General features: G+C 39.9%; 1 protein-coding gene across 3 annotated transcripts in view; it reads left to right on the top strand.

Annotated features, from left to right (window-relative positions):
- DNAI4 (dynein axonemal intermediate chain 4) overlaps positions 1-8,428 on the top strand; it is a 28,500-nt gene extending 20,072 nt beyond the window's left edge. Inside the window, exons 11-18 of one of the 3 annotated variants that reach the window (XR_008445855.1) lie at positions 2,439-2,590; positions 3,467-3,624; positions 3,829-3,950; positions 4,785-4,883; positions 5,644-5,870; positions 6,726-6,879; positions 7,074-7,146; positions 8,197-8,428. Coding sequence is in view for 2 of the 3 variants with exons in the window: in XM_054036513.1 (XP_053892488.1) it covers positions 2,439-2,590; positions 3,467-3,624; positions 3,829-3,950; positions 4,785-4,883; positions 5,644-5,870; positions 6,726-6,879; positions 8,197-8,241 (957 nt within the window). In the remaining variant the exon portion in view is untranslated. Of the gene's footprint in view, positions 1-2,438; positions 2,591-3,466; positions 3,625-3,828; positions 3,951-4,784; positions 4,884-5,643; positions 5,871-6,725; positions 6,880-7,073; positions 7,147-8,196 lie in introns of those variants that run through there. The other 2 variants (XM_054036513.1, XM_054036514.1) reach the window with 2 other exon arrangements.
- Positions 8,429-12,898: the final 4,470 nt, after the last annotated feature.

Genomic DNA, 12,898 nt, shown 5'->3' on the forward strand with positions numbered 1-12,898 from the left:
GAATGTCCACCCTGGGGAACTATAGAGCAGTATTTTGGTGCACACTCACCCCATAGTACAGACTGTAAGTCAGTATAGATATAGCCATACTTTCCTTTTTGACGCCATTTCAGATCTAGGATTGGAATAAAAGCAATGTGTTTTTATTATCATTGTATTATTTTCTTTAAAAGCTATGCTATTTCTTATACACTTGTCCATTTCTGCAAGCTTTTATATGACTAAAAGTTTGCAGGATCAGGACCTCGGGGTCTATAAATTATTCTAATTTCAGTATGTAATTGCTAGACAGTTCCTGGAAGAGAGGTTCTAAAATCCGGTACGCTTATATACTTACATCTTCAGGGACAAATCTTGCTTGCACACAAATATTATTGACTTCAGTGAGGGAGATGACCAAGATTTGGCCCTAAGTGTAGTAAGCTGGGCAGTGCAACTAAAAAAGGTGAAATGCCTGTAAAAATCAGATCTATATGATAGAAGACAATAACATTTGTATTGAAATGAATTGTTACATTCATTTACTATTCCCATAACATTTAAATTTCACTTCAAATACACTTCAAACCCCAAGATCCAAATTGCACTATATAATGACTTGCCCCTATGTGTCTGTGACTATTAGCTCCTTTGCAACTGATTATATAGAGAAATTTGAAGACACCCAAACTGTTGAGATAATTGCATCATATTAGATCAGGGGTGGGCAAACTACGTCCCGGGGGCCAAATCCAGCCATTCAGATGTTTGAATCCTGCCCTCGAGCTCCTGCTGGGGAGCAGGGTCCAGGGCTTGCCCCACTCCGGCGCTCCAGCCGGGGAGCGGGGTCAGGGGTTGGCTCCGCTCCACATGGCTCCCGGAAGCAGCAGCCTGTCCCCCATCCAGGCTGTACGTGTAGGGGCAGCCAGGGGACTCTGCACGCTGCCCTCGCCCCAAGCATGGCTCCCGCAGCTCCCACTGGCTGGGAACCACAGCCAATGGGAGCTGCAGGGGCGGCACCTGCAGACAGGGCAACGCACAGAGCTGCCTGGGCATGCCTTTGCATAGGAGCCGGAGTGGGGACATGCTCATGCTTCCAGGAGCTGCTTGAGGTAAGCACTGCCTGGAGCCTACACCTCTGTCCCCCTCCCGGGCCCAACCCCCTGCTGCAGCCCTCCGAACCCCTTGGTCCCAACCTGGAGCACCCTCCTGCACCCCCAGCCCCTGATCCCCAGTGCCTGCACCCCCAGCCGGAGCCCTCACCCCCTCAACCACCTGCCCCAGACCGAAGACCCCTCCTGTACCCTGAACTCCTCATTTCTGGCCCCATCCCAGAGCCCACTCCCCCAGCTGAAGCCCTCCCCGCCTCCCACACCCCAACCCCCAATTTCATAAGCATTTATGGCCCGCCATACAATTTCCATACCCAGATGTGGCCCTCCAGCCAAAAAGTTTGCCCACCCACGTACTAGATGGTTTTGTAAAGGTCTAAAATGATTTGGCTCAATATTTGCTTTACATTGTTGATTCTTGAAAATCTCATTTTTTAAACACAGTAAAAATGAATACTCACAATCAAATTCAAATAATGGTGCTGTTATAAACATTACTCAGGCTAAAGCCAAGGTTTTATAGGGAGTTAAGGAGTACAGAATCAGCCTCTAACTGGTGCCTTCCTCCCTCTAACGTTTTAGATGTTCTATCACATCAGAGTTTATGGTACCATGAAATTAACACAGTACAGATCAACGATATTCAAGTTACTTATATGGCTCCCATCTCTACATTAGCAGAGTGCCTAAGCATCAGAATTAAGAGCTGACATATATTGAAACATGCTTATTTTCAAACTAATACCCTGATGACAATGGTTAAATTCAATGGCTTCAGTAGAGTTGCATCTTCTTACAACACGGCCTAAATTTGGTCCATGTAGGCAATGCAATTGTTTAGTTGCAGTCTATAAAAGGTAAATTGCATGAACATAGCACTCTGGCTTAAACTACCTAAGTTACCTTACATTAGTTTACCTCCAACTAAACTTCTGCTGATTAGAAAAGCACATGAATAAAAAGCAGAGAAGATTAGATTTTAAATTGTGAGATGGGCAAAAATTAGAAGTGGTGGTTTGCTTTTTTTCAAATGTCAGGTTTAGGTTGTAGTGGGAATCTGGATCCTATCCCACTTTATCCAACCCTCCAAAGTTCAGGGAAATTGTAGTCACTTATACAGTTCACTTTAAACCCATCTCTAATTCAATTTACAATACAAAAGTCACATTTCTGCACAGCGCTCCTTTCAAATTTGACAACCGTAGCAGGAAATAATAGTCTCAGTTATTTAGAATATTGTTTTAAAGTTGAACCTGGTAAAGCATTTGTAGCATTAGAAAAATAGTGGTTAGTCTAGCAATTAGCTAATAGAAGAATGAAATAAATGTGCTGTTTTCTTCTGTTCAGTGGCCAGAGCGTATTTATCAATGTGATCATGGTGTTACTGCACTGGATTTCTCTCTGGCAAACCCAAACCTTTTAGCAGTTGGAATGTACAGTGGCACAGTAGCCATCTATAATGTACAGACCCATAATACCACCGCACTTTTGGACAGCAGGTAAGATTACAAACTCCCCACCTTGTTGCACTTCTTTCATGTCTTGTTAGTTGTGGACATTCATTCCATTGCTAAAATTTAAATAAACGAGTGAACAGTAGTGCTCTTGAAAAAGTGGATTCAGTGAAGGCAGGGAAGTGCTGCATAATTCCCCCCTTCCCAGCTTTGCTAATGTCTCTCAATTCTGATTTGAAACACTTAGACTGTACCCACTTACAATCCTGGGACTTACTTGAAAAGAAACTGTCAGGCATGAAGACTTTGATATATATAAATGTCCATGAAAGACTAGATTAGGCCAACCATGAAGCAGCACCAGTACAACGATTTGGATACCTAAAGAAAAGTGCTTCAGTCATTTAAACATTATTCTATAATTAAATATGTAAAAATATTTTCTAAAATGTATTTTTAAAACAACTTTTCAAAACAATAGATTCATGTCTTAAAACTTTGACTTTTCATAAAATCATATAAGTTTAGGCTTGGAAGAGACCTCAGGAGGTCATCTAGTCCAACCCCCTGCTCAAAGCTGGATCAACACCAACTAAATCTTCCCAACCATAGCTTTGTTAAAAACCTCTAAGGATGGAGATTCCACCACCTCCCTAGATAACCTATTCCAGTGCTTCACCACCCTCCTAGTGAAATAGTGTTTCTAATATCCAACCTAGACCTTCCCCACCTCCTGTGAAAATTAAAACAACACCTCCCATGAAAATTAAAATAACCAATTAACACATGCCCACACTCCAGAGTGTTTGTTCCTAAGTTATATACACACCAGTTTTGTTGCTTATGTAGTAACTTTTAAAAAATGCATTCTCCCTTATTTCTGTTAACTTATAGTTCTGTTTGTGCGTTCCTTTATTTCAGTGAATCTTTTGATAAGCATATAGGCCCTGTATGGCAGCTGAAGTGGATCGAACAGGACAGAGGCACAACGGGAGATGACAAAGGAGAGATATTAATCTCTATCTCAGCAGATGGCAGAATAACCAAGTGGCTTATACGCAAAGGACTAGGCTGCACTGGTAAGCCTATTCTCTCAGGACTTTCTACACTGGGCTATTGCACAATACCTTATTTCAGGCAATTTCCCTGTGTAAACAGCGCATAGATAAAACATTTCAGAATTGTTAAATATCTGAAGTACTTATGAGTTATTCAGAATGTTCTAATATGTCACTATCTCTTTCATGCAAAATTCATATTCCATGTACTGTCTCTTTGCATAGATCTGATGAAACTGAAGCGAACCGCAAGTGAAAGGAAAAAACTAACTGGTGAAAAAGAAAAGAAAAGTGAAGCTCTGATATCTCGACAGGCACCTGGAATGTGCTTTGACTTTCATCCAAGGGTAGGCTCAGGAAATCCATTGTGATTATTAATGTTTCAAATTCAGTTGGCTGAAATTTTATATATTAGAACAAAACATTATAGGTCAGATCCTCAGCTGGTGTACAGTGATGGAGCTATACCATCACAGCTGAAGATTTCACCTCATGTGTTTACTACTAAGTTGTAGTAGTTTCCTGGATTCTGGAGACATAAGCTAGACCAGCCCTAACTGCTGCTCTAACTGTGAATATTCACATAAGAATGAATGAAAATTTTAAAAGAGAAGCTGTCTGGTGCCAGAAGATTAATACACTTGCCTTTTACTTTTAGCTGATTTTATTCAAGGTTGGTTTACGTCACCAGTGAAACACATTTGGAAATCTCTTTTTTCCCCAAGTGAATTTTTCCTGTCTCACAAGTTCACTGCATAGATCTCTGCATTGTAGGCACTCTCTAATGAAAGCCCCCAAACAGTTCAAAAATGGAGATCAGGATTCAGGTATAGGGGAACCTTGCACTGCAGTTGCCCATGTTTCTCCAGCAGTAGCTATAGAATGCTTCTGATGTACATTAGCGCTAACAATATTCCCAAAACTGATCAGAGAGAAAACCAGGCAAGCTAACCCCTATATTTTGTGAGTTTTACAGTTTTAATTATGTTGCTTTGATTGACTTTGGGCCTGATCCCAAGGGCAGGTGAACAAACACAGTTCTCATTGAAGTCAGTGGGAATTTGAGTGCTCAGCATCTCCCAGCAATTTCACAACCTAAACTCCACACAGCTCTTTAAATATGCCAGGATAAATATCCTACAGGTTGAATCCCAGTTTGGAAATCTGGATTTTTGTTTCAGAATACTAATATATACCTGGCTGGGACAGAAGAAGGGCATATTCACAAATGTTCTTGTTCATATAATGAGCAGTTCCTAGAGACCTACCAAGCACATAAGGTAAGTAAAATTAAATAACAGAAAAAGTGATTGGATCAGTTAGATCTCAGAAGAAATGTTTGATTACATGAAATCAGTTTATTTAATTTGTTATATTCAGTAGGCGACACACTTGCAACACAGATTTTAAAACCAAAGCCTCTTTTCTTAGCTTAGTAAGAAGGCTACAAGATATAAAGCATCAAAACTCTTTTGAAATTATGCTTTTCAATATATAGATTCTCTAAGGATTCCTAATCCTTTCTTAAAGCTTTGCTGTAACTAATTTAAATGTAGTCCCGGCCTTATTTAAAATTAATAATCAGATGAGTGTTCTCATTGACCTGGAACTCATGGGTTAATATGGTGAAATGTCCACAAGAGCTTTAACAACCCCAATTGCTCTGCACCTCAGATTTGTCTCGTCCAGCAGATTGCACTCCCAAGAGTAGTTTTTTCTAACATTCTGACAGGGCACTGAATCAGTAGGAAAAACGAAACCCCTACTGAATCATCACCATCACCAACAAAATATTTTTGGTCTTAGAACATACAGCACATCCTGTGATCTTTGCTGTCCTAATACGCTGTGTATGACAGTGAAATAATAGTATTGTCAGTACTGAGGGGGGCAGATTGTCAAAGACACAAAGGGCAGTGAGGCACCCAGCTCGCACTTAAAATAATTGGGAGTTGGGCGCCTAGTTTGCTTAAGCTATTTTGAAAATCCCAGCCTGCTAACTTTGGAGTAACATGCAATTCCCTTTTCCCCAACGTTAAGGGTCCTGTGTACAAGATAGCATGGAATCCAGTCAGTGCTGACATCTTTTTAAGCTGCTCTGCGGACTGGAGTATTATTTTGTGGCACCAAGATTTAGTAAGGCCCATTTTAACTTTCAGTTCCACCACTAATGTTGTTCATGACATTATGTGGTCTCCAAAATCAGCCTTTGTATTTGCAGCAGTGAATGAAGGCAGAATGGAAATCTGGGACATGAGTGTCAGCACGTAAGTAATAACTTTTCTTGGGGAGGATTCTGAAATAATAGAAAGACACACTAACTCTTATAAAATATTTAATTATGGTAGTGCCCAAAGGCCCCAGTTGGAATTGGTGCCTGACCATTATAATTACAAAGCATTTAGATGTAATACCATTGTATTGCATTCTAAAATGTTCACTGTACAGGCAACAGGTAGCATCTACTAGTGTTTAAAGACAATCCAGGGCTGGGGGCTGGATGGCTTAGGGAACTGGGGGCTGCTCTTTTGCCACAGAAGTCCTGGATTCTACCACTTCCATGAGTTTTTAAAAAACATCCTTGAGCTTTAACATTTTGGGACTTTTGCAACAGACACCAGTGGGGGTTGGGACACCTGCCCTGTCTTCTCCTCTCAGTTTTTGATGAAAAGTGAGTGTAAAAGGGCGTCAGATCAGAATTATTTACTCGCTTACACTGGTGATAGCACTGCACACCCACTTTGCCCTGTGTAAATGACTGTGCCAAGTGCAATGCAGCAGAGAACTAGGTCCAGTGTATCATTCACTAAAAAGCAAATGATTTCTATTCTAAAAAATTGAAAATCTCCAGCTATTAGGTAGTAGAGCAGATGATTTTTCAGGTAGTCCAGATACCCTGGTTAGCGAGGGCTGGGATTTGAGTTGTATTTATCAGAGAACTAGCAAAATGCACTTTCACCATTACTTAAAGTTTTAGATTTTAGTTTGCCCAGATAATAAAAGTGAAAAGTAAAGATTCAGCAATACTAGGATTAGCTGATTCCTGTACTAGTCCTCTAGACAAATGCCCCATTGGTCTCATTTCTAGTAGATATTAACATCATCTCATTTTTTGGTTTCAGTTTGGACCCCCTGATTGTGACCTTTGCCAACCCAGGAGTGAAATTCACAACTGTGCTTTTTGCTAAAAACACAGACTGCATTCTAATAGGGGACAGTAATGGAACCGTCAGTGTGTATGAGCTGAGGAACATGACTGCTTCAGATAGTAATAAGGTATGACTGACAGGATAAGTGGGTTCATCCTAAGATGCCCATATACTTATCTGGGTCCCTCTTCCTTCGTTAAGCATTTATCTTAAAAAATTAGGTTGAAAAAAGTTTAGCTAATAAAAGATGTTTTGTGTAACAACATATGGAATGTATGAATAGATTCAAAGCACACCTGTCTCCTGCTCTTATACATGCAGAAACACTAGGATTTCTGAACCAGAGGGATACATGAGGTCCAATTCAGGACTTGGACTCCACTTGATTGAAAAGGTGGGGAACCACTGGGTACAATGTTTGGACTTTCTCCCAAAAGTTGCAGAGTTCACATATTCCACTGATTCTCTGTGGCCAGAGTCAAAGGAGGTTTTTTTTTTTTTTCCTTCTTCAGGGTAGAGGAAGGAATCAGAGGTGTGGTCTGCACGTTTTATCTCTCTCACACACACACACACACTTTATTCCTAGCATGAGTAAATCTCCATGTCCATCTGACTCTGCAGGGATTGCATGCACACTCCCAGCCATCCAGAATAAAGGCTCATATTAATGCTGTTGTCCACTGTTCATGCCCCAAAGAATGTAAGGAATAACTGTTACACTTAAAAAAATTATTACACAATCACCACTATAAGGTACAAAACTTCTCTAAATTTTTTTAAGCACAGAAAATTCTGCAGTAAATTAAGGTGGAAAGATAGTCTTGTGGTTAAGGCATTGGACTGGGACAAGAGATCTGTGTTAAGTTACCATCTCTGACACAGATGTCCTATGTGACCTTGGACAAGTCATTTAATTAGGCTGTGCGCCTCAGGTCCCTGTTTGTAAAATGCGGATACTATGTCTCTTTGTCTGTTTTGCTTATTTCTTGTGTTAGCTCTTCGGACAAGTGTGTCCTTCTAGGGTTATATACAGTGCCCAGCACAGTGGACTCCACTCACTCGAATACTAATAAAGTGAATAGACTACAGCATGGTGTACATTGCCCTACTGAACAGGCACCACCTTGCAGGCTAGCCTCTTTTTATAAAGAAGAAGAAGTTTATGCCGTCAAGTATGATGTTGCAAGTGCGCACTACACACTCCTACCTGCCATGAAATCGCTTTAAACTACCACACCCGTTATTTCTAAAGCTGCTATTTAGGAAACAGTAGGTCTGTAAAAGGAAGCAGCTAGCATCATTAATTTAGCCATTTACTTCTCCCTTCTTCTTGATATCCATTATGTGGATATCATTAATCTAAGACTAAGTGGGGCTTTTTAGATCACTTCTTTTCTTAAGCACAATTACAATGCAAAACAGTATCTTTTTTCTTCTTTTACAGGTGGATGCTTTACATGACATAATTGGTTCTGCTCTAGCCAATTAACACTAGTTTACTGATAATACTTCTCAGTCACTAAACAAAGGAAAAGACAACAAATAATGATGTCCTATGTGTCTGTATATCCTGAAGCCTGTCATTTAATTATGCAGAAAAAAATCACCGTAAAATGCTATATTGTATTAAATAAAGTGTAACAATTTTTCCATCATTAAATGTATCTGGAATCAAACTGAATGCCCTGAATTTTCCTCTGGAAATGCCCATCATTGCACACAAATTAAGTATAAGTTATGCTTCCAGTATATTTTCCTGTATCAATGCACAAGTCAATTGCATAAATCAAACAAAACATCCTGTCCTCCTTCATTACCCAGATGGATCCCCAGAGTTCTCAGTAAAGTTCCAAGTAAAGAGAGGGCTGGAAACTTGAGTCACAATGGCAGAAAACTAAGTTCATAACAGACAATTTGAAACACAAAGAATTTCTCCAAGCATATGTGGAGGTGCTATTGCAGTCCAAGAGATCATTCCTCTACATATGACATTGCATTATAATTATGGTCGAGGGGTGAAATCTTGGCCCCACTGAAGTCAATGGCAAAAATCCCATAGACTTCACCAGTGCCAAGATTTCACCCTTAATCTAGAATTTCACCCCAGTCTTTATTTTCAAAGCACTAAACAGCCTATGTCCAGGACACCTAGTGTAGTGCTTCATCCTTCAGTACCTCAACAGCTCTGCTCAGAGACAACAGACCTGTTGGCCTGAAAGACAAAGCTCATTTATCCAAGAGACAGGGCTGGCCTGAAACTGTCCCCCTGAAAGAACCACCATGAACCTCACAATGTTCAGGTCCAAACATCACACACACTCCCTCAGCCTTGCCTTCCTGCCAACACCACATGGCACATCAAGGGCCTGAGCCAAAACCTAGTGAAGGCAAGAGAAAGATACCCACTAGAGTCACTGGACTCTTGGTCAGGCCTTAACTTATTAGAGGAAGAATAAGAAAACACCGGGAAGAAAACTCCTATTTAGGCCACCACAGTGGGAATCAAGACATGGCCTCAAGTCTGCATTAGAAGCAGTCAATTTTCCGTCTCTTGCTCTCAACCTGGCGTTCTCTTGCCTGGGAATACCTCATATAGTGAGTGAGCAAGATCTTTTTCAGATCCCATGTGAGCTGCATTCAAACCACAGCTAACGATAAAGGCAGACCTCCTCAAGCAGTTACAACTAAACTTCAGCAAGTAGCCAGTAACAGCTATTAAGGCAGATACACAGTACCCCCACAAATCATTCCACAGTGATGAATGACTGGCCAGATTTGAACATGGATTCCTTGTACAGAGGCACTTTACGCTCTTTGTAGACCACATTGCTAATTCTATTGAATAATGATACTGGACCTGGGGGTCCTTACATGAGGACAACTATATTATCTTAGAGGATTTGGGGTATTAGTTGTCCATAAAAATGGATCATCTTCCCATGTGACCAATTAACAATATTATTCCAAGTTCTAGCCCGTTATCTGCAGTTAGGGGGAGATTCATCTCTAGACACAGGAAAAATATAATCAAAGCCTTGAATTGAAATGCTCTGCCTGTCAATTGATGAATGCAATATCTGTTCTGTCCTTGAGTGTTGTTGTGCAGTGGGCCTTATTTTTTAAATGTACAGAACATTTAGTCTGTCTCATTTGTTTTACAGTGAATGCTCAATGTTTAAACACAACCTCAAAATTGTACATCATTTAGAGACCCATTACCATTAATTTCCTTTGACATTATACACTTTATGACAAAACTGCAAGTTTGACCCTTGACAGAGAACAAATTCACGTATGTTTCTGGGATGACAACCATTAAGGTGAATCATGTGTTAATCATTATTAAAAATCTGACAAAAACCACACCATTTCTTTTCATCAATGAAGATAGTTGTTTACTTACCGGTATTAGTAGTGAAAATGCCCTTTCCATCACACCCATAACACGCAGTAACTCACTCTGCACAAAACAATTAAAGTTTAATGTTATGGTGCTGGGAAACACTTCTGATGCTAGGAAGTGATAAAGATCTTCAAGGTTGCTCATGTAGTTTGTTTCGAAATAGTGAATTTCTGACCTCAATTGTCCAAACCATAGCAATTTCCTTAAGTATGTGTTATTGCAAAATAATGCTTTAGCAACCTAAAGACACAGCAATACCATACCAACAAAATAATACAGATAGATCATAGAGCAGTGTCACAGATTTCTAAATCTCTCTTTATAGGGTCTATGCAGCACAGTCATAAAGCTTCTCAACCGAGCTCTTTTAAAAATTCCCATTTTTCAGATGTGACCAAAATAAAATACAGGCAGGGTCTGATCAGAAACAGTCAAATAAAAAGAGAGTCCCATTCAATTATATCGTGTAATGGCAGACAGCTAAAAGGAGACAAGTTTTTAAAGTGCTTATATACCAATGCTAGAAGTCTAAATAATAAACTGGGTGAACTAGAGTGCCTTGTATTAAATGAGGCTATTGATAGAATAGGCATCACAAAAACTTGGTGGAATGAGGATAATCAATGGGATACAGTAATACCAGGGTACAAAATATATCGGAAGGACAGAACAGGTCGTGCTGGTGGGGGAGTGGAATTATATGTGAAAGAAAGCGTAGAATCAAATGAAGTAAAAATCATAAATGAATCAAATTGTACTATGGATAGAAATTCCATGCCCTAATAATAAGAATATAGCAGTAGGGATATATTACCGACCACCTGACAGTGAAATGCTCAATAATAATAATGGGGGATTTCAATTATCCCCATATTGATTGGGTACATGTCACCTCAGGACAGGATGCAGAGATAAAGTTCCTTGACACATTAAATGACTGCTCCTTGGAGCAGCTGGTCCTGGAACCCACAAGGGGAGAGGCAATTCTTGATTTAGTCCTAAGTGGAGCACAGGATCTGGTCCAAGAGGTGAATATAGCTGGACCGCTTGGTAATAGTGACCAGAATATAATTAAATTTAATATCCCTGTGGCAGGAAAAACACCACAGCAGCCCAATACTGTAGCATTTAATTTCAGGGGGAACTACACAAAAATGAGGAGTATAGTTAAACAGAAATTAAAAGGTACAGCGCCAAAAGGGAAAACTCTGCAAGCTGCATGGAAACTTTTTAAAGACCCCACAATAGAGGCTCAACTTAAATGTATGCCCCAAATTAAAGAACATAGTAAGAGAACCAAAAAAGAGCCACTGTGGCTAAACAACAAAGTAAAAGAAGCAGTGTGAGGGAAAAAGGCATCCTTTAAAAAGTGGAGGTTAAATCCTTGTGAGGAAAATAGAAAGGAGCATAAGCACTGGCAAATGAAGTGTAAAAATACAATTAGGAAGGCTAAAAAAGAATTTGAGGAACAGTTAGCCAAAGACTCAAAAAGTAATAGTAATTTTTTTTTAAGTACATCAGAAGCAGGAAGCCTGCTAAACAACCAGTGGGGCCACTGGACGATCGAGGTGCTAAAGGAGCACTCAAGGACGATAAAGCCATTGCGGAGAAATTAAATGAATTCTTTGCATCGGTCTTCATGGCTGAGGATGTGAGGGAGATTCCCAAACCCGAGCCATTCTTTTTAAGTGACAGATCTGAGGAACTGTCCCAGCTTGAGGTGTCATTAGAGGTGGTTTTGGAACAAATTGATAAATTAAACAGCAATAAGTCACCAGGACCAGATGGTATTCACCCAAGAGTTCTGAAGGAACTCAAATGTGAAATTGCAGAACTACTAAGTGTAGTCTGTAACCTATTGTTTAAATCAGCTTCTGTACTAGATGACTGGAGGATAGCTAATGTGAAGGCGATTTTTAAAAAGGGCTCTAGAGATGATCCTGGCAATTACAGGCTTGACTTCAGTACCAGGCAAATTGATTGAAACTATAATAAAAAACAATATTGTCAAACATATAGATGAACATTATTTGTTGAGGAAGAGTCAACATGGTTTTAGTAAAGGGAAATCAAGCCTCAGGAATCTACTAGAATTCTTTGAGGGGGTCAACAAGCATGTGGACCAAGGAGATCCAGTGTTCTTAGATTTTCAGAAAGCCTTTGACAAGGTCCCTCACCAAAGGCTCTTACGCAAAGTAAGCTGCCACGGGATAAGAGGGAAGGTGCTCTCATGGACTGGTAACTGGTTAAAAGATAGGAAACAAAGGGTAGGTATAAATGGTCAGTTTTCAGAATGGAGAGAGGTAAATAGTGGTGTCCCCCAGGTGTCTGTTCTTGGACCAGTCCTATTCAACATATTCATAAATGATCTGGAAAAAGGGGTAAATAGTGAGGTGGCAAAATTTGCAGATGATACAAAATTACTAAAGATAGTTAAGACCCAGGCAGACTGCGAAGAGCTACAAAAGGATCTCTCAAAACTGGGTGACTGGGCAACAAAATGGCAGATGAAATTTAATATTGATAAATGCAAAGTAATGCACATTGGAAAGCATAATCTCAACTATACATATAAAATGATGGGGTCTAAATTAGCTGTTACCACTCAAGAAAGAGACCTTGGAGTCATTGTGGATAGTTCTCTGAAAATATCCACTCAATGTGCAGTGGCAGTCAAAAAACCAAACAGAATGTTGGGAATAATTAAGAAAGGGATAGATAATAGGACAGAAAATATCATGTT

Source organism: Malaclemys terrapin, chromosome 8 (assembly GCF_027887155.1).
Source record: "Malaclemys terrapin pileata isolate rMalTer1 chromosome 8, rMalTer1.hap1, whole genome shotgun sequence".
Taxonomy (NCBI): domain Eukaryota; kingdom Metazoa; phylum Chordata; order Testudines; family Emydidae; genus Malaclemys; species Malaclemys terrapin.